Here is a 22,711-nt window from a genome sequence, read left to right on the forward strand (position 1 = left end):
ACACACAAACTGTGAGATCATGACCTGAGCTGACGTCCTCTGCTCAACCAGCTGAGCACCCAGGCATCCCTGGTTTCTCTAGAGTATACATATTAAACTCACCACAATCTACCTTCGTTTGATGACATATCACTTCATATGTAGAATTAGGAACCATACACGTGTCACTTCTATGTTTACCCTTTTGGCCTTTGTGCTACTACCCTCGTACATTTAATACATCTTTTACTTATGAACTCCAAAAATAGTGGAGAAATTGCAAGTCTTGTGCATTACTGGTAGGAACGTAAAATGGTGCAACCATTGTGGAAAACAGTACAGAGATTCCCCAAAAGATTAAACATGAAATTACCATATGATCCAACAATTCCACTTCTCAATATATACCTACAAAAATGGAAAGCAGCAGATTGAACCAATGCTTGTACACCAATACTCATAGCAGCGTTATTCACTATGACCAAAAGATAGACTCACCAAAATGCTACTGACAACTGAATGGATAAAGAAAATGTAGTGTATCTATGCAAGGGAATATTATTCAGCATTAAAAAGAAATAGAACTCTGACACATGTTACAACATGGATGAAATGGAAGACAGTATGCTCATGAAATAAACTGGACACAAAAGTAAAATATTGTATAATTCCACTTACATGAACTACTTAGTATAGTAGAATTGATAGAGACAGAAAGTAGAACAGTGGTTGCCAGACGCTGGGTGTAAGGGTGATGGGGTGTTACAGTTTAATAGGAGCAGAATTAAAGTTTGGAAAGATGAAAAACTTCTAGAGGAAAATGTTGCTACAAATGATATTAGAGAACTTACTGTGTTCTCCTCTAAGGATTTTTATGGTTTTAGTTCTCACACTTAGGTCTTTAATCCATTTTAAGTTTCTTTTTGTGTGTATGGTGTTAGAAAGTGGTCCAGTTTCATCCTTTTACATGTAGCTGTCCAGTTTCCTCAGCACCATTTGTGGAAGAGACTGTCTTTTCTTTATTCTGTATTCTTACCTCTCTTGTCATAGATTAATTTACTTAAGGTGTGAGTTTATTTCTTGAACTCTAGTGTGTTCTGTTGATCTGCGTGTGTTTTTTTTTTTTTGCCAGTCCCATACTGTTTATTTACTATAGCTTTGTAGTAGATCTTGAAATCTAGAATTGTGATCCTCTAGCTTTGTTTTTCTTTCTCAAAGTTTCTTCGGCTATGTTGGGTGTTCTGTGGTTTCATACAAATTTGAGGATGACATTAGATGTGTTTTTTATCATATCTAGACTTTATTATTTTGAGGTATGTTACTTCTAAACACATTTTGTTGAGATTATTTATCATGAACAGATGTTGAATTTTGTCAGATGCTTTTTCTGCATGTATTGAGATGATCATATGATTTTTTCCTTCATTTTGTTGATGTGGTATATCATGTTGATTGACTTTTGAATATTAAACCATCCTTGCATCCCAAGAGTAAATCCCACTAGATCATGATAAATGATCCTTTTAATGTACTGTTGAATATGATTTGCTAATATTTTACTGAAAAATTCTGCATCTATCTTCCTCAGAGTGATTAGCCTGTAGTGAATGGGGAGAAAATATTTGCAAATGATATATTTGATATATGCAAAACATATAAAGAACTTATACAACTGAATACCAAAACCCCCACACAATCCAGCTAAAAATGTGCAGAAGTCTTGAATTGACAGTTTTTTTTTAAAGAAGATGTACAGATGTCCTACTCACACATGAAAACATGGTCAACATCATTAATAGTCAAGAATATGGTAATCAAAATTCCAAGGAAATGGTACCTTACCTTACACCTGTCAGAATGGCTAAAATAAAAAAGAAAAGAAGAAATGACAACTTTTGGATGAGGATGTGGTAAAAAAAGGAATCATATTCTGTTGGTTGGAATGCAACTTGTGCAGCCTCTGTGGAAGAATAGTATGGAGGTTCTTAAAAAAATTAAGATTAGAAACACCATATGATCTGATAATTTTCACTATTGAGTGTTTGTTCAGACAAAATGAAAACACTAATTCAAAAAAATGTATGCAACTTGCAACATTGTTTACAATAGCTAAGATATTGAAACAACCTTAGTCTCCCTCAACATTTGAATGGATAAGGAAGAGATGGTATATATAAACAATAGAATATTACACAGTTGTAAAAAAGTATGAGACCATGTCATTTGAAAAAACATGGATGGACCCAGAGGGTACTATGCTAAAGGAAAGAAGTCAGACTGAGAAAGACAAATAACATATGAATTTCCTCATATGTGGAACCTAAAAACAAATGAATAAAGAAACAAAACGTAGACTCATACCTATGAATACAGAAAACAAACCGATGGTTGGCAGATGGGAGGGGATGGAGAGATGGAAAAAATAGGTGAAGGGGAGTGGGACATACAGGCTTCAAGTTATGGAATGAATAATTCAAGAGAATAAAAGGCACACCTAAGGAATATAGTCAATGGTATTATAACAGTTGTATGGTGATAGATGGTAGCTGTACTTGTGGTGAGAATAGAAGAATATGTCAACTTGTCAATCACTGTGTTGTACACCTGAAATTAATGTACCACTGTGTGTCAAACTGTACACAAAGAAAACTTTTTAAAAAATGTTCTGGAGATAGGTGGTGGTGATGATTCTACAATAATGTGGATATTCCTAATGCCAATGAACAGTATACTTAAAAATAGTAAAAATGGTGAATCTTATATTATGTGTATTTTATGACACTAAAAAAAATGAATGTTAGAAAACAAAATGATAGGGGTGCCTGAGTAGCTCAGTTGGTTGGGTGACTGACTTTAGCTCAGGTCATGATCTCATTGTTTATGGCTTCAAGTCCCATGTTGGACTCTTTGCTAACAGCTCAGAGCCTGGAGCCTGCTTCAGATTCTGTGTGTCCCTCTCTCTCTTCTCCTCCTCCCTTGTGATCTGTCTAGAAAAAATAAACTTTAAAAAATGATAAAACACTCCATAAAATATTTTATTTTGGCTTTAAAGTCTCAATTGTAATTTTGATTTTTTTAAATAATAAGAAAAGAGCTCACATGTTTACTCAAGTTGTGATCTTTCCTGGTGTCCTTTATTCCTTTTGGTAGATTCATGTTTCTATCTGGCAGCAATTTCTATTGGAGAGATTTACTTTAATGTTTCTTGTGAAGCAGGTGTGCTGGTAATGTATCATTTTAGGTTTTTTTATGTCTGAAATGTCTCTTTCACCCTCAGTTTTGAAAAGTATTTTTGATGGATAGAATTCTAGGTTGTCACTCCGCTCCTACTTTAAAGATGTTCTGCAGTTGTCTGTCTGTCTTGCATTGTTTCCGTCAAGAAGTATGGTGTCATCCTTTTATTTTCTTTATTTTATGTAATAAGATTTTATTCTTTGCTTTTAAGTAATTTAAAAAATTGTTGTGCCTCCATGTTTACTGTGGTTGGGCTTTGCTGAGCACGTCTGATTAGTGGATTTATATTTTCCACTTTTTGAAGTTTACAGTATTTTGAAATGTTTTCATTCATTTCTTCAAATACTTTTTGAGTCCTTCTACCCCTTTTCTAAGGAACCTTTAATTATACAGTCTATCAGTCCTCTTGAATTTGTGTCACAGTCCCTGATGGTCTTAATTTTTTTTCTTTGTATGCTTTGTATAGTTTTAACTGCAGTTTCTTTAACTATTTTTCCTGCAATATTCTTATAATAATCTAAATTTTTCTTACAAAGTATATTTTCATCTGAATAAGTTTGATTGGGATCTTTTTAGTAATTTTTCTTTCTTTTTTTAAAAGTGTTTTATATATTTTTAAGAGACAGAGAGCCAGAGAGAGAGAGAGAGAGAGAGAGAGAGAGAGAGAGCTTTAGGAGGGGAGGGTCAGAGAGAGAGGGAGACACAGAATTCGATGACAGGCTCCAGGCTCTTAACCTGCTGTCAGAACAGAGCCTGATACGGGACTCGAACTCTCCAACCATGAGTTCATGTCCTGAGCTAAAGCCAGAGGTTAAATGACTGAGCGCTCAGGCGCCCTGTATTTTTTCTTAACATATTTACCTAACATATTTCTCCTACCTTCTGCAGTATATGAAGTATAGTTATGATTACTGTTTTAACTGTATTTTGATTTAAGTGTATCACTTGTGCCAATTTGGGATCTATTTGTATTGATTGTTCCCCTTATAAGTTGCATTATTCTGCCTCTTTACATGACTGGCAAATTTTAATATTGCCAGGCATTATGATTTTTCACCTTCTTGAAGGCTGGATGTATCCTTGTAAACATTGTTTAGCTTTGTTCTGGTATCACTTAAATTACTTGGAAACAGTTTTACCCTTTCAGGTTCTGTGTTAATCTGTGTACCCAAGTTGTTATCTTTCCTGGTGCTCTATTCATTTTGGTAGGTTCATGTTTAGCCCACTGGACCAGAGCAATGGACTGGACCAGAGCAATGTTTAGGCTGCTGATTTCTTCCCCTCAGACTGAGGCAAATCTTTTTGAATAATACGCAGTAAATTAAGAGATTTTAAATTCTTTTTGCTGTGAAGAGAAACCATTTTCATTCTTATATGAGCTCAGAGTATTGTTTTATGCAATCCTTTTGGATAATTTTTACCTCAGTCAGGTAATTTTCTTACATGTATATGCTGATCAGTTCAATCTTGTGAGTGAATTAATTTTGAGGCAGATTGAATTCACAATCTCCAGGGGTTACTAGAGGGCACACATTAGTAGATTTACTGAAGTGCCAGAGAAGCAGACACTTAATTTGCTGTTCAAGGGTTTGATTTCTTCGTGTCTGAAAAACATGTAATGACCTCTTTTGAAGTAATTTTCTTGCAAGATAATACTGAACTTGTTGAAGACTCCTTCCACATTATTTCATTGTTTGGGATCCAACAACAGACTCAAGTTCAAACAGATTCCAGGGGATTGGGTGCACAGTATGACCTAGAAAAAGGCAATATATATACCAAAAGAATTTGAAGACATCAAATTTATATCAACAATAACCTGTGGAATATCTTTGGAAATAGGTCATAAGAGTTTTGGAATCAGAATAAAGTGAGAAGTGACATTAGATATATATTTCCTTAATTTAAAAAATCACTTTAATTTTCTAATCCTTTGAAAGGAATGCCACCTTTTTAATCGAGTCTTTGAGGGCTTGTTTGACTTGCTTATTCCGTAGCGTATAAATGAAAGGGTTCATCAACGGGATAACCGAGGTGTTGAGCAATGCCACCACCTTATTACTGGCTACTCCTTCCTTTGCTGGTTTGACATACATGAAGATGCAACTTCCATAGGTGATGGAGACTACGATCATGTGGGATGAACACGTGGAGAAAGCTTTGTTTCTTTGCTGAGCTGCAGGGAGTCTTAAAATCGTCTTGATGATGTATGTGTAGGACATAATTACACAGACTAGTGTGACTATGAGGGTCAGCACAGCCATGATTAAAACAAGTTGCTCTATAAATTGAGTGTCTGAGCATACAATTTTCAGAAGAGGAGATGCGTCACAGACAAAATGGTCAATGAGATTAGAGTTACAGAAATCTAGCTGAAGTCCCAGGCTAAGTGGTGGGAGTATGACGATTAACCCATTCACCCAACAGCAAAGGACAAGAATGGTGCAGACTCTTTCATTCATGATGGTTGTGTAGTGCAGGGGCTTGCAGATGGCCACGTAGCGGTCATAGCACATGGCAGTTAGAAGAAAAAATTCTGTTGCTCCAGTGAGGATGCCAAAAAATAATTGGATGAAGCAAGCGTTATAGGTAACAATTTTGTCTCCAATTGTCAGGCTGTACAGGAATCGAGGAACACAGACAGTTGTCAATATTATTTCTAAGATGGAAAAATTCCGAAGGAAAAAGTACATGGGTGTTTTGAGGTGAGAGTCAACCAGAGTGAGGAGGATAATGATTAGATTTCCAACAACAGTGAAAATGTAGGTGAAAAACAGAAATACTGAGAGAATAACCTGTAGTACTGGGTTATCTGTCAATCCTAGTAGAATGAATGTTATTGCAGAATGATTTTTCATCACTGTTTTCAGATATATAATGAGTTTGTATTAATAAATCAGAAACCTTGAATCTGAGGAATAGAACATATAAACAATATTTCAATAGCTGTATAATGAGGAAATGTAGCCCAGCAAGCCAGTATAAGTACATTTAAGCACGTTTAATTGTCAATAATCCGATGTCAAAGTTATGGCACCATGCTCAATTCCCTGGACTCTACTTTACCTTTGTCTTGAGAATGTGGTTTGTAGAATAGATCCCTTGGCAGTTTCATTTCCCATTCCCATTCCAGGTTACATTTTTTTAAGGTTTATTTATTTTTGAGAGAGACAGGGAGACAGGACATGAGCAGGGGAGGAGCAGAGGGTGAGGGAGTCACAGAATCTGAAGCAGGCTCCAGGCTCTCAGCTGTCAGCACAGAGCCCAACGTGGGTCTTAAAGTCACAAATGGTAAGATCACAACCGGAGCTGATGTCAGATGCTTAACCGACTAAGCCACCCAAGAACCTCAAGGACCAATTTTAAAGTTGGTAGAAAGTACCACAAGAATTTCACAGTCCCCTGGGTTTAGAGCAGCCATCATGGCGCAGGACATCCATGAATATTAATAAATAGAAAAAATATGTATAAAAATTTAATTTCCCCATTTGTTAGGACAGCATATCAGCAAATCATGTTCATACCCTATCATCATATAATAGCATCAATGCTTGGTTGTATTAGTTTCCATGCTTTGCAACACTTTTCCCTTTTAAATAAATTCCTTAATCTCCCCAACATTTAGAAAAGCCTTTACTGTGTGAGTTGAACTGGGGAATTACTATGAAATTTCTTGAGTCCCACACTGTCACAGGCTATCTTCTTTGCTCTTCTTTTAATACAGTCTGAATTATTTGAGTCATTGTTTGTCCCTTATATCGGTTAGATCAGCCTCTGTTTTATTTCCTTTTCTGTATTCCTGTATCAACCTCTGTCCGTTGTCAAGGATCCTATGCTTCCCAAGCATTCCCAGAACACTGACAAGTAGGATGTTCTGATGTCCTTCCTAGAGAACAGGATTCTGTCCTTAGGTTTCCATAATCCATATTGGAGTTCTGTAGTTTATGTATAGATATTTCAGCTTCCAAATGTCCCCCAAGGGCCCTTGGCATCTCTATTAATAAGATAACAATCTAGATCCTCCTAGCTGGGCAGATATAGAGGAATACCATTTGGGTAAGAAGTTGCCTTGTTTACCATGAATCCATTCTCTGAAGATTCACTTTGACTTTGGGAATATCACTAATCATTGCTGCCCCTATCAATGCTCATATTTAACATGGATTAAATATTACATGGAGAGGGCGTCTGGGTGGCTCAGTGGGTTAGGCCTCCAACTTTGGCTCAGGTCAGATCTCACGTTTGTGGGTTCAAGCCCCGCGTCGGGCTATGTGCTGACAGCTAGCTCAGAGCCTGGAGCCTGCTTCTGGTTCTGTGTCTCCTTCTCTCTCTGCCCCTCTCCCTCTCATGCTCTGTCTCTCTTTGTATCAAAAATAAATAAAACATTTAAAAAAATTAAAAAAATAATAAATATTACATGGAGAATAAATAAACCTGGTTATTATATATGGATATTGTTTTCTTTTTCTTTTATAGTTTATTGTCAAGTTGGTTTCCATGTAACACCCAGTGCTCATCCTGATAAGTGCCTTCCTCCATGCCCATCACTCCCCTTCATCTATCCCCCTCCACCATCAGCCCTCAGATTGTTTTCAAAATTCAAGGGTCTCTCATGGTTTACCTCCCTCCCCTTCCTCAACTAGTTTCCCCTCTTCTTCTCCCCCATGGTCCTCAGCTCAGTTTCTCCTCTTACACTTATGAGGAAAACATATGGTATCTGTCCTTCTCTGCCTGACTTATTTGATTTAGCATGACACCCTCGAGTTCCATCCAACTTACTACAAATGGCCAGATTTCATTCTTTCTCATTGCCATGTAACATCTTCTTGATCTGGTATGGATATTCTTAAAAGCTGAAAAATCACAATCCATTCTTTTGGGTTTCTCTATGAGACTGACTCTGTGTGTTACTTCTTTTGAGGATCCTAGCAAAGAAACCATCGTCACCTCCTTCCAGGAAGCTGTTCAGTACTTTTTCAAGTCTCAAATTTCCTACCTATTGTACTCTTCCTAGCAAATGTGGCAATATTGTTCTAAGAAGTATCAGAGCTGGAATTTGATCCAGATCAAACAGGATTAATGTTTAAGTGTTTCTAGGGAATTTGTAACTTTAGGGTTTGGAAATCAATGCTAATAATCACAAATTAGTTAAAATATTAGTTTTTCAAATGTTTCCTAGCCACAAACAGTACGCCTGGGGCATCTGCATTTCTTCAATATATGACTAGAATGAGGGGCACCTAGGCGGCTCAGTTGATTAAGTGTCCGAGTTCAGCTCAGGTCAAGATCTCATAGTTCCTGAGCTCAAGACCCACGTCAAGCTCTGTGCTGTCAGCAGGAAGCCTGGTTCAGATCCTCTGTCCCCTTCTCTCTCCTCACCTCCCTTTTTCATGTTCTCTCTCTCTCACTCTCTCAAAACTAAATAAATATTAAAAAATAAACCACTATCTTAGTTCTCTTTCCCATCTTGCAAGATGGTGGGCAAAAAAGTCGAGAAGCCAGATACTAAGGAGAAGAAACCCAAAGCAAGAAGGCTGATGCTGGTGGCAAGGTCAAGAAGGGAAACCTCAAGTTTAAACGCCAAAGAAGGGGAAGCTCCCCTGGTGAAACCTCATGCTAGTCAGAGGAATTGGCAGATACTCCCGATCGGTTATGTATTCGAGGAAGGCCATATACAAGAGGAAGTATTCAGCAGCTAAATCCAGGATTGAAAAGAAAAGGGAGAATGTTCTTGCTTCGGCACAAAACCAGTCGGTGGTGACAAGAATGGTGATACCCAAGTGGTTAAACTCTGCAAGATGCCCAGGTATTACCCTACTGAAGATGTGCCTCCAAAGCAGCTGAGCCACCACAAAAAACCTTTCAGTCAGCACGTGAGGAAACTGGGAGCTAGCATCACGCCTGGGACCATCCTGATCATCCTCACTGGGCGCCACAGGGGCACGAGGGTGGTTTTTCTGAAGCAACTGAGCAGTGGTTTGTTACTTGTGACTGGACCTCTGTCCCTCAATCGAGTTCCTCTGCATAGAACACACCAGAAATTTCTCATTGACACCTCCACCAAAGTGATATCAGCAGTGTGAAAATCCCCAAACACCTCACTGATGCTTCCTTTAAGAAGAAGCTGCTTAAACCCAGACACCAGGAAAGGGAGATCGCCTACTCGGAGAAACAGAAATAAGAGATCACAGAGCAGCGCAAGGTTGATCAGAAAGCTGGGGACTTGCAAATTCTGCCAAAAATCAAAGCTGTCCCTCAGCTTTTTCTCCCATGAATGGAGTTTATGCTCAAGAACTGGTGTTCTAAGTGTCTCGCAAAGAACCTGATTAAATAATGGATCCATAAAAATAAATAAGTATGTAAATATGTAAATAAATGCCTTGAATGAAATTTCTTTATGAGGCACCAATTATTTTGTAAAATGAATTTTTTGTTTGCTTTAAGATATTCTCTACAAAATAGCTTAAGTGTTTTTTCCCTCTGTGCTAAGGGAAGGCATCATTTTTTTTTCCAATGAGGAGAGTTGCTGCAGTGTGATAGGCTTAAGGGATAAAGGGTTTGCCTGAGTGGCAGCAATTAAATAATGCATGCTCAGGAGAAATTGCTTTCCTACGCCAAGACATGAAGGTTTCCTAACAGCCACATGTCTTTTCACTTAGTGCCTCTAATATTCTTCTCCATTTCCTTCTACTTGCCTTCCTCAGTGCCTTCATGTTGGCCAATACCCTCGGTTAATGTCACTGGATTATACACTATTATATATCATAAAACGTGTCTTCAATTTGATGGAAATGGCTGAAATGAGATTTGTAAGTAATTTCACATCATTGGATGACTGCTTTCATAGGAAAAGATCAGCACAAAGAAATTATAATAAATACTGAAGTGTTAGGCCATGACTTTTTCACTTCTGGATGTCAAGATAATTGAAATTACGGAGAGTTGTTATTTATTATCTGTCTCTTTAAAGATAATAACATTACTTCTTTGAATCCTCCATAGTAAAACAAGTAGATATTCATTTGCTGTATTCCTCTACAACCAATAGGAAAGTGTAAGAAAGGAAAATCTCCTATAATGACATCACACACAGTACATCACTACTAATACCTTGTATTTATCTACAGCCTGTTTGTATATATAATTCTGTTTTGCAGTTACTTATATTTTATTAAAATTATGTTATATTGAAAAATAACTCTTGGTGCTCCCTCTCTCAACCTCACTTTATGCATTCAACTGTTTTCAAAGCACTTACGTATTTTCCTCGTGTCATGAAACATTCTTCACAATAGAATTTTACTTGCTTGTCATATCCCATCATATTAATAGTTAACTATTAAACTAATAGTTCTCATATTGAACATTAAGGTTGCTTCCATTTGTTGTATAATAATGTTCTACAGGCCGTTATGTATATAAATCTTTTTATCCTCATCAGATTAATTTCCATTTAAGAATTGGTGAAAAAAAATGAATAAAATGCTTTCCATTCTTATTCCCAAAGTAGTCTTTCGAAACTGTGTCCCTGTGTATAACCCCACCATTTGTAAATGAGAATCTCTATTTTCCAAAGCCTTGGGGATTTGAGCCATATTATTTTGTGTATTATTTTTTAATATTTTTTCATGACAAGATAATCCTAATTAATAATTGTTTCATTGATATTTTTCTTACGTGGAGGGTACAACACTTTATCATAAATGGTTATTTCAGTACAAAATCATCATTACATTTCCCTGATCCTATAATGTTTTAAATTAATAATAAATGTATTATTTCACACTTTTGTATGTTATTTGACTGAACTCACCAGTAAAACAACAATGAACATCCAGGCTCCCCATCTTACAATGATGTTTAACCCAATTAACATGACATTAATTATGATGAGTTCCTTTAGGCCTGCGGCAGCCCAAGAGATGGGCTGGATGTGTCAGGGATGAGTTAACCATTTAGCAGGATGTTTTAGATGTGTGGTTGCACCTTTGAAGTTATGCCTAACCTTGTGTTCTAAGAATCTATGAAAATGGGAGAGATAATTTTGTATCCTTATTTTGGTCTGTCTCATTATAGCACAGCAGTGAGCGCACTCCCCAGTTGTGTGTGTAGCTGGTTTATCCTTAACTCTGATCTTTTCCAAGAGCACTGCTCAGGAATCATGTGCAGATTCATCATTATGTTCTATAGAACAAAAGGTTAGCCCAGAGGTTACTTTTCAGATCCTCTCTGAACATGAAAGTACTGCTTGTACTCAGATTTCTTAGCAGAAATATCTAAATTCACCGCCTTTATCCAGGGACTGCTTTTATATACCTTCTACGATTCCAGTTCTTCAATATTTAGGCACAAAATCGACAAACATTTCATACTTACTTTCTGGCGGTTCCCCATCATATTTTGGGAAATTGAACCCAAAGTTCCTTCTTGGGTCTGAGAAACACTGGGACTAGTGGCTATAATTTTGATTTACATTGGCATACTTTGAAGCCCACATACTCTTCCAGGAAGTAGCTCCTGCAAATGCAAGGTAATATGCAGTGGCATAGGAAACAGCACTGTTTGCTCTTACCATTACCAAGTCTACAATGGACCTGATGGAGTTCCTTTCTGTCCTGAAGCTGTCAAATAGTATTTTCCTGAATTCTGTGACTGAAAGAATGGACAAACAATGGCAGGTAAATGTTAACAACTGTCCCTGGTTGTGGAAGTGAAGATGGCCTCTCTGCAAAGAAGTGGGTTGCTCTATAAATTTTCATGAATAGAAATGTCATGTGCTTTATTGCTTTTGTCTGCTCCAGTGAATGGGGAGCAATTAAGTGAAAAAATGAAAAGGTCCTTGCTGACTATTCAAACCACTAATGAATCTAAAGTGAAATTAACTTTGGCAACACAAACAAAGCAAGGAAAAAAACTTAACCAGCACCTTGGGGCAGTGTCCACAGAGGTAAGAAAGTAATCAAAATATTATCCGGGGGAGAAAAAAAGTCAGATGATGAAATGATTCTCGCCATAATCTTTTTACCGTCTTGAAATGCTGGGAGTCATCTGATGAATTCTGTTGTAGGACATACTCATACGATCTACTCAAGCCAATCTTCCCCATCTGATTATTAGTTCTTATTTTAAAAAAAATTTTTATTTTGCTTTTGAGAATGGAAGAGGGGGTATGAGCAGGGAAAAGGCAGAGGAAGAGGGAGACCCAAGCAAGCTCCACACTCTCAGGGCAGAGTCCGATGCGGGACTCCATTTCCTGAACCCGTGAGAATCTGACCTGATCTGAGACCAAAAGTCAGACACTTAACCAACTGAGCCCCTACGTGATCTTGATATTATTTCTTAAATGCTTTATTTTAATGATTATGGGAATGAACGTTTATTTTATCTTATTAATTATATAGTTAGTTCATTTAGGGGTCCTTTTTAAGAAGTAGTATTTATTTATTTATTGAAAGAGCCAGCACAGGCTGGGGAGTGGCAGAGATAGGGAGAGAAATCACAAGCAAGCTCCATGCCATCAGCACAAATGCTTTATATGGGGCTTTAAGTCAGCTACTGAGACATCATGACCTCAGTCAAAACCAAGTGTCAGACATTCAACCAGCTGAGCCATCCTGGTGTCCACATGGGTCCTATTACAATAGAACTCATTTTCACTCACATATTCATTAATCACTGTTAATTCATAAGTAAACTGTTGCTATTTCATACTCAAAACTTGCAGAGAACTTGCTAAACCCAAGATGTCAGTCACCTTACCAAGAATGCAGGATTTGGGTGTGTTGTGTTCAGTATCCACTATTTTATCCCAAGTCCAGTGATTTACTGGGTAATACAGCAGTTTTTGTTCTCATTTTTTGAGTACTCTCCACACTGTTTTCCAGGAGGCTGCGCTAATTTACATTCTCACCAACAGTGCTTGAGGGTTCCTTTTTCTCCACGTCCTCATCAACATTGTTGTTTCTTTTCTTTTTGATACTAGTCATTCTTACAGTATACTTCCTCAAATCTTTACTAGTTGCCTTCAGATTGGGTATTTTTCCATTGATCCTGTTAATTTGGGTTTCTCTCTAAACTAGTATTTATGTACCTGCACCATAATTCTTACTTCCGAGTGTGGCAAAATTCTTAAGCTTTTTTTGTCTCCTCTGGACTTAAAACTACCTGGCTGGCTTTTGGAAATGTCCCTGTTGTTTTCCAGAAAGCGGTGCTATCACTTATGTGTGGTTTCTCCCTTGCCCACAGATCCTACTTTGTTTTTCAGTTTTCTTTCAATTTTTATTTAAATTCTAGTTTGTTAACATATAGTCTAATACTCTTTTCAGAGTAGAATTTAGTGATTCTAAATATAACTCCCAGTGCTCAACACAACAAGTGCCCTCCTTAATGCCTTCACCTATTCAGCCCATACCCCACCCACCTCCCTCCATTGACCCTCGGTTTGTTCTTTATCATTAAGAGTCTCTCATGGTTTGTTTTCCTCTCTTTCCCTGCCTGTTCCCATATGTTCATCTATTTTATTTCTTAAATTCCACATATAAGTGGAATCAGAGTCTTTGTCTTTCTCAGACTGAGTTATTTCCCTTAGCATAATACACTCTAGTTCCCTCTATGTCATTGCAAATGGCACGATTTTATTTATTTTTTGATGGCGAAGTGATTATCCCATTGTGTGTGTGTGTGTTGTGTATGTCACATCTTCTATATTCACTCATTAGTTGATAGACATTTAGGAATTTCCCATCGTGTGGCTACTGTTGTTAATGTTGCTCTAAACATCAGGGTGGATGTACCTCTTCAAATATGTATTTTTGTACTTTTTGTGTAAATATTGAATATTGCAATATCTGCATCATAAGGTAGTTCTATTTTTAACTTTAAAAGTTATTTTTATTTATTTATTTTTAGTTTATTGTCAAACTGGTTTCCATATAACACCCATTGCTCTTCCCCACAAGTGCCCTCCTTCATTACAACCACCCATTTTCTGCCTCCCCCTCCCTCATCAACCTTTGGTTCATTTTCAGTAATTCAATAGTCTCTCAGTTTTGTGTCCCTCTCTCTCCCCAACTCTCTATCCCTCTTCCCCTTCCCATGGTCTTCCATTAGGTTTCTCCTGTTTTCCAGTTAGACCTATGAGTGCAAACATATGGTATCTGTCCTTCTCCATCTGACTTATTTCACTTAGCATGACTTCCTATAGGTCCTTTCATTTTGCTACAAATGGACATATTTTATTCTTTCTCATTGCCATGTAATACTCCATTGTATATATACACTACATCTTCTTGATCCATTCATCTGGTGATGGACATTTAGGTTCTTTCAATGATTTGGCTATTGTGACAGTGTTGCTATGAACATTGGGGTACATGTGCTTCTATGCATCAGCACTTCTGTATCCCTTGGGTAAATCCCTAGCAGAGCTATTGCTGGGTCATAAGGGAGTTCTATGGATAGTTTTTTGAGGAACCTCCACACTGTTTTCCAGAGTGGCTGCACCAGTTTACATTCCCACCAACAGTGTAGGAGGGTGCCCATCTCTCCACACCCTCGCTAACATCTATAGTCTCTTGATTTGTTCATTTTAGCCACTCACTGGCATGAGGTGGTATCTCAGTGTGGTTTTGATTTGTGTTTCCCTGATGATGAGTGATGATGAGCATTGTTTCATGTGCCTGTAGGCCATCTGGGTGTCCTCTTTGGAGAAGTGTCTGTTCATGTCTTCTGCCCATTTCTTTACTGGGTTATTTGTTTTTCAGGTGGGGAGTTTGGTGAGTTCCTTGTAGATTTTGGATACTAGCCCTTTATCTGATATGTCATTTGCAACTATCTTTTTCCATTCCAACGGTTGCTTATTAGTTTTCTTGATTGTTTCCTTCAAAGTGCAGAAGCTTTTTTACCTTGATTTGATCCCAATAGTTCATTTTTGCTTTCATTTCCCTTGCCTTTGGGGATGTGTCGAGTAGGAAATTGCTGTGGTTGAGGTCAACGAGACTGTTTCCTACTTTCTCCTCGAGGGTTTTCATGGTTTCCTGTCTCACATTCAGGTCCTTCAGCTTGTTTGAGTTGATTTTTGTGTATGGTGTAAGAAAGTGGTCTAGTTTCATTCTTCTGCATGTTGCTGTCCAGTTTTCCTAGCACCACCTGCTAAAGAGGCATTCTTCTTTTCCATCAGATACTCTCTACTGCTTGTCAAAAATTAATTGGCCGTACATTTGTGGGCCCAGTTCTGTGTTCTCTATTCTATTCCATTGGTCTGTGTGTCTGTTTCTGTGCCAATACCATACTGTCTTGATGATGGTAGGTTTGTAGTAGAGGCTAAAGTCTGGGATTGTGATTCCTCCCGTTTTGGTTTTCTATTTCATATTACTTTGGCCCGTCGGGTTCTTATGTGGTTCCATACAAATTTAAGGATAGTTTATTCTAGCTTTGAGAAGAATGTGGGTGCAATTTTGATGGGGATTGCATTGAATGTGTAGATTGTTTTGGGTAGTAATGACATTCTCACAATGTTTATTCTTCTGATCCATGAACAGGGAATGTTTTTCCATTTCTTGGTGTTCCTTCAAACTCTTTCATAAGTTTTCTATAGTTTTCATCATATAGGTCTTTTGCATGCTTGGTTAGGTTCATTCCTAGGTATTTGATGGTTTTTTGTGCAATCGTGAATGAGATCAGTTTCTTGATTTCACTTTCTGCTGCTTCATTATTGATGTATAGGAATGCAACTGACTTCTGTACATTGATTTTGTACCCTGCAACTTTACTGAATTCATTGATCAGTTCTAGAAGGCTTCTGGTGGATCTGCCAGGTTTTCCATGTAGAGTATCATGTCATCTGTGAAAAGTGAAAGTTTGATTTCTTCTTTGCCAATTCTGATGCCTTTTCTTTTCTTTTCTTGTTTTATTGTTGATGCTAGGAATTCCAGAACTATGTTAAACAACAGTGATGAGAGTGGACACCCCTGTCGTGTTCCTGATCTCAGGGGGAAAGCTCAGTTTTTCCCCATTGAGGATGATATTGTCTGTGGGCTTTTCATAAACTGCTTTTATAATGTTTCAGTAAGTTCTTTGTATTCCGACTTTCTCAAGGGTTTTTATTAAGAAAGGGTGCTCTATTTTGTCAAATGCTTTTTCTGAATCTATCTACAGGTCATATGGTTTTTATCTTTTCTTTTGTTATTGTGATGTAACAGATTGATGGATTTGTGAATATTGAACCAGCCCTGTAACCCAGGGATGAATCCCACTTGATCAGGATGGATAATTTTTTTATATGCTTTGAATTTGATTTGCTAGTATCTTGTTGAATATTTTTGCATCTGTATTCATTAAAGATATTGGTCTGTAGTTTTCTTTTTTGGCTGGGTCCCTGTCTAGTTTGGGTATCAAGGTGATGCTGGCTTCGTAGAATGAGTTTGGAAGTTTTCCTTCTATTTCTATTTTTTGGAATAGTTTGAGAAGAATGGGTATGAGCTCTGCTTTAAATATCTGGTAGAATTCCCCTGGGAAGCCATCTGGCCCTGCTCTTATTCTTTGGGAGGTTTTGATAACGGATTCCATTTCTTCACTGGTTATCGGTCTATTCATGCCTTCGATCTCTGCCCACTTGAATTTTGGTAGTGCATGTGCATTTAGGAATTTGTCCATTTCTTCTAGGTTGTCCAGTTTGTTGGCATATAATTTTCATAGTAATCTCTGATGATTGCTTGTATTTCTAAGGATTGGTTTTAATAGATCCTTTTTCATTCATGATTTTGTCTATCTGGGTGCTCAGTCTTCTTTCTGAGGAGCCTGGCTAGAAGCTTATCAATTTTGTTTATTTTTTCAAAGAACCAACTCTTGGTTTCATTGATCTGTTTGACTTTTTTTTTTGTATTCTACATTTTTTATTTCTGTCTTGCTCTTTATTATTTCTTTTCTTCTGCTGGGTTTAGGGAGCTCTTGCTACCCCCTTCTAGTTCCAGTAGGTGCTCTGTTAGATTTTTAATTTGTGTTTCTTCTAGCTTGGTGATATAAGCCTGGATTGCATAATACTTTCCTCTTAGGATTGCCTTTGCTGCATCCTAGAGATTTTAGATTGTTATATTTTCATTTTCATTTGTTTCCATATAATTTTTAATTTCTTCTCTAATTGCCTGATTAGCCCAATCATCCTTTAGTAGGGTGGTTTTTAACCTCCACGTTTTGGGAGGGTTTCCAGACTTTTTCCTGTGGTTAATTTCAAGATTCATAGCATTGTGATCTGAAAGTGTGCATGGTACGATCTCTACTCATTTATCTTCATGGAGGGCTGTATATGTCTCAGTATGTGATATCTTGGAGAAGGTACCATGTGCACTCGAACAGAACGTGAATTATCTAACTTCAGGATGCAGAGTTCTAAACATATCTATAAACTCCATCTGTTCCAATGTGTCATTCATGTCCATTGTTTCTTTAGTGATTTTCAGTCTGGTTAATATATCTATTGCTGTCAGGGGAGTATTTAAGTCCCCTGCAATTAGCACATTCTTATCAATAAGATTGTTTCTGCCTGTGATTGTTTTATGTATTTGGACGCTCCTGAATTTGGCACATAGATGTTTATAAGTGTTAGCTCTTACTGATGGAGAGATTCTGTAATTATTATATAATTTCCTTCTTCATCTCTTGTTACTGCCTTTACTTTAAAGTCCAGTTTGTCTGATATAAGTGTGTCTACTCCGGCTTTCCCTTGGCTTCCATTCGCATGATAGATATTTCTCCATCCCTTTACTTTCAACCTGAAGGTGTCTTCATGTCTAAAATGAGTCTCTTGTAGACAGAAAATAGATGGATTTTGTTTTTTTATCCATTCTGCTACCCTGTGTCTTTTGGTTGGATCATTCCGTCCATTTACATTGAGTATTATTATTGTAAAACGTGTGTTTAGAGTCATTGTGTTCTCCGTAGAATTCATGTTTATAGTGAGTTCTCTGCACCTTGTATTCTCTGTAACTTTTCCCTCACAGAGTCCCACTTAGGATTTCTTGTAGGGCTGGTATGGTGGTCATAAATTCTCTCTCTCTCTCTCTCTCTTTTTTTTAATTTGGGAACACCTTTATCTCTCCTTCTATTTTGAATGACAGGCTTGCTGGATAAAGGATTCTTGGCTGCATCTTGTTTTTTGTTCATCTTATTGAAGATTTCCTGTCATTCCTTCCTGGCCTGCCAAATTTCATTAGATAGTCTGGTAGGTTTCCCTTTGTACATGAGGGCCCATTTTTCCCTAGCTGCTTTCAGAATTCCGTCTTTATCTTTATATTTTGCCAGTTTCACTATGATATGTCATCCTGAAGGTTGATTCAAATTATGTCTTAAGGGGGTTCTTTGCGCCTCTTGAATTTGAATGTCTATTTATTTCCCCAGACTTTGGAAATTCTCAGTTATAATTTGGTCTAGTATCCCATGAAGACCTCAATCTCTTTCTTCCTCATCAGGAATTCCTATGATACAGATGTTGTTGTGTTTGATTGTATCACTCAGGTCTCGAATTCTCCTTTCCTGCTCCTGGATCAATTTCTCTTTTTTTTTTCCAGCTTCCTCTTTTGCTGTAACTGTGTCTTCTCTCTGCGTCTTCAATCCTTGAGGTGGCCGCCTCCATTTTATTATTCACCTCATTTATAGCCTGTTTTAACTCGTCACACCTATTTTCAAAGTCCCTAGTTATTGTCTCAGTAGCTTCTTTGATGCTATTTTCAAGCCCAGTGATTAATTTTAATGGAAATTTTAAAAATTCATGTTCGGTTATATTGTTAAATCTTTTTGAGCAGTTCTGTGGTTGTGACTTGTTCCTGGAGATTTTTCAGGGAAGCGTTCTTTCCTTTGTCATTTTGGTTAGTATTCTGTCTCTTGTCATTTTTAAAAAGCTCGTTGTTATCTTGTGCACGTGTTAGTATTGCTTTGTTAAAAGAGGTTTATTGACTGTCCAGGGTCTCTCATTTCAAGAAATGTTCTTTTATTGGTATTCTCAGTTTCTCTTCTTCTGTGATTAATTAATTTATTTTCTTACTCAGCGATATTTGAGACTCGCCGTCATGTGCACTTTGGCTTGTTTCTTGAGGTAGCCCTGAGAAGGAAAACAGGCAGACATCACAGAAGGAACAGAAGCATGCAAACACACAGACAAACCAAACACACAAACAAGTTAAAAGGGGGAAAGGAAGAAAATAAAAGGGAAAGGAAAGAGAATAGAAGAAGAGAAGCAAAAATAAAGGGGGGCAGAGACAACAAAGGACAATGGACAGTCTAAAAGTGTATAACCAGTTGAGGGGAGAGATAAGGATGAGATATGGGAGGATATATCTGGATGGCAAGAGGAAAGAAAAAAAAGGAGGGAGAAAGGAAAAGGGAAAATAAGGAGTAAAAATTAAAAAAAATTTTAAATAAAAAATGTAATAATAATAAAAAATAAGGACAAAATAAAAGCAGCCACCCCCCCCCTCACAGAATGGCGTGGTTTGGTGTACGTAGGTCTTGGGGGCTGCTACAGAAGGTCCTGCCTTGCAGGTTGCAGAAGATGAATGGCAGCACCCAAGCTTTGATGGAACTAAGTGCTGCAGGCCACTCTAATGAATCTGATCTCCTGGTGCTGCAGCTGAGCCAAACTGTATTTTCCAGGCCCACCTCGTGGGCCTGACTTTAATAATATGACTTTAATAATAATATAAGTCATAGAAAAATTCTTAATGCTCTTAAGAATAATTATGTCTAATATATAAAAATAGACACTCTATTGGAAGTGTTAGATACAAGATAAAATTACTCCAGGAAAATTATTCCTAATAGAAATTTATATACCTGGGAAAGGAATCATTCAAGTGTGATTCAAAATCAATACAATTTAAGAAATCAAAGGATTCAAAGAGTTTAGCTTTCATTAGAAGTGAAAAAATATTAAATAGTATACTATAACAAGAGAAAAATGTTTTAATCTCGAGAGAAAAATATCTGTAGAGTAACAGGAGTGGGATCATTACAGAAATTGGTAACAATTATTCTTAAATTTGAAGTGTTATTGACAATAAAAAGAAAAGTAATTACCATCTCAAAATAAAATTTAGACTCTAGCATCCTGTAAAATGGCCCAAAATAAGAAGAGGAAACAATCAGTCAGGGTGACATGTCCTATTGGGAAAAAGGTCTAGATATCAACAGTTACTAGTAATGACAATAAAAAAGAATTAAATATGTATGCTAAAGTATTAAGGGTAATGCACATCAATAAAAATGTTCTTATCCCTAAAGAACTATATTCCAAAAGCAGTGGAGATGGTAAATTTTGTTGTATATATTTTATTAAAACTATAAAAAATAAAACAAAAACCAAACAGATAAAAATATTGAAGGCATGCCGGAGTCCAGCTCCAGCACGTCCAGGGGTTTCTGAAAGGTTGGACGGTGTCAGCACGAGAGAGTGATGAGAGAGCCTCAGGTTTTTTTCTTGATCACCAGGCAGGCATCTCTGAATTTTCTGCTTTGGTGTCATTTTATTGATCCAGCAAAAACATGACATCAGAAAATAGGAATTGTTTCCAGTGACTAATTCTTCGTGATAATGTGCTTTAATCATCAAAGTGTACAGAAACACTTTTTATAAACATGTTTTTTAGAACCATCCCATTCTTTCTTGGTGCCAGTTTCCCAGATTAAGAAAGTAACAAATTTATCTTATTTTGTATGGGATGGTTTTGGCCAATATTTATGACTATGCTTTTTAATTAAGATACAACCAAATCATGTAATGTACTGATGTGAAGTTGAGTAAATTTTATTGTCAAGAATATAACAGGATGTTTTTAGTAGAAAACAGGATTAACATACATTTTATTAAAGTTAATAAAGCTAAGATTAAAATATAGTTTAAGTTGAATATAGATCAGGTAAGAATTATTGTGGGTGGCTTATGAACTACAAGAGAGAAAAAGAAAAGAATGTTTATTAACAAGTTGCTTGAGAAAGCCCATTTTTTGATGTATGCACAATGGGGGCCCTTTATGTGTTGGTTTTGGACTTGGGTTTCCCATATTCTTATCCATCCTCGTAACTGAAGTCAGTATAAGGGAGGATATTTGTCAGATGTAGATTTTGGGAGGGGATCATGTTCTGACCTTGGCTTTTACTACTAATCTCCAATTTAGGCTCCAATTTTCTTTGGACCAGACTCAAATGGACTATGTTTTTCACCCTGTATTTAATTCTTATCTCTACCTTATGCTCCTTTACTCCAGGCCAGACTCAAATGCAATTTTTATGTTTTTAACCCCTTCAAGTCTTTGTTTTGGGTCTGCAAGGCTCATTAGAAGAGCCCTTTGTCAGACATCTATAATGTTTTGATCCAAAATCTCTTATGCAGGGACAGGAAAATGTTTTTTCTTATGGGGTAGCTGTGTGGGGAATATCCGTCTGATTTGGAATGCTGCAAGACCTAATAAATGGCAACAGGCTTAATTTCACATTAGCAGTAGTAGCAGAAGGAGATACCAGTTTCGCCTCTCACGGCAGAAGCTTTGCAAATGCCTGCCATTTCCTCACTGTGACTGTGTCATCCAGCAAGGCCAATATGGCTCTCAGCAAGGGTAACCACAAATAATACAAAAACATACTTAACTCTCTGAAATTGAGCAATTTGGAAGAAAACTATTAAAGTCACCATTGAAACTTTTAACTCATTATTTAACAAATTTTAAAACTAGGGTAGCTAGCTCATTTTAAAAGTATAAAGTATGAAGAATAGATAGGAAAAATATGTATGACCTATTCAGATAAATCAACATTGCTTTCTGAAATATATAAAGAGATTTTATGTCAAAAAAATAAAGCATGCATAAACACAAAGGCCAAAAAAAGAGTGGGGAAATATTTGCAACACACATAACAATAAAATTGTTAATATACATACAAGTAATAATAATTGCCACATCTAGGAAATACTGTAAATAGACAAAGATGTTTGTAAAAAATGGATTTTGCATCACAGCTGATACCTGACTTAAAAAGAGACAACATGGGGGTGCCTGGTGGCTCAGTCGGTTAAGCATCCAGCTTTGACTCAGGTCATGATCTCAGGGTTCGTGGTTCAAGCCCCACGTCTGCTTCTGTGCTGACAGCTAGCTCAGAGCCTGGAGCCTGCTTCAAATTCTGTGTCTCCCTCTCTCTATGACCCTCCCCTGTTTGTGCTCTCTCTTTCTGTCTCTCAAAAATAAATAAAAAACAAAACAAAAAAAAAGACAACATGAATTTATAATAAAAATTGTAGAGCCATTTGATTAGTTCATAGTAGTTATTTTTTTTTATAATGGTGAAAAAAAGTTGTTAGAAGTCACAACCTAAGTTTTGACTCTTAGGATTGATTTCAAATTATGTTGGAATTCTTCAGAAAGAAACATTACATGGGTACCTAAATGATCATGTAAATTTGTAATTATTGAGATGAAAAGTTTGTTTTAAACTTTTAATGATCAAAGTAATCTGA

At 36.9% G+C, this 22,711-nt stretch overlaps 1 protein-coding gene and 1 pseudogene across 1 annotated transcript; one reads left to right on the forward strand and one right to left on the reverse strand.

The window, feature by feature from the left end:
- Window positions 1-5,138: 5,138 nt before the first annotated feature.
- Window positions 5,139-6,071, reverse strand: LOC115305165 (olfactory receptor 6C2-like). The gene has a single exon (XM_029955473.1). The coding sequence runs from the start codon at window positions 6,069-6,071 to the stop codon at window positions 5,139-5,141; it is 933 nt and encodes a 310-aa protein (XP_029811333.1).
- A 2,616-nt stretch (window positions 6,072-8,687) lies between these two features.
- On the forward strand, window positions 8,688-9,487 carry LOC115305166 (annotated as a pseudogene).
- Window positions 9,488-22,711: the final 13,224 nt, after the last annotated feature.

The sequence above is a fragment of the Suricata suricatta genome, chromosome 10 (assembly GCF_006229205.1).
Source record: "Suricata suricatta isolate VVHF042 chromosome 10, meerkat_22Aug2017_6uvM2_HiC, whole genome shotgun sequence".
Lineage (NCBI taxonomy): Eukaryota > Metazoa > Chordata > Mammalia > Carnivora > Herpestidae > Suricata > Suricata suricatta.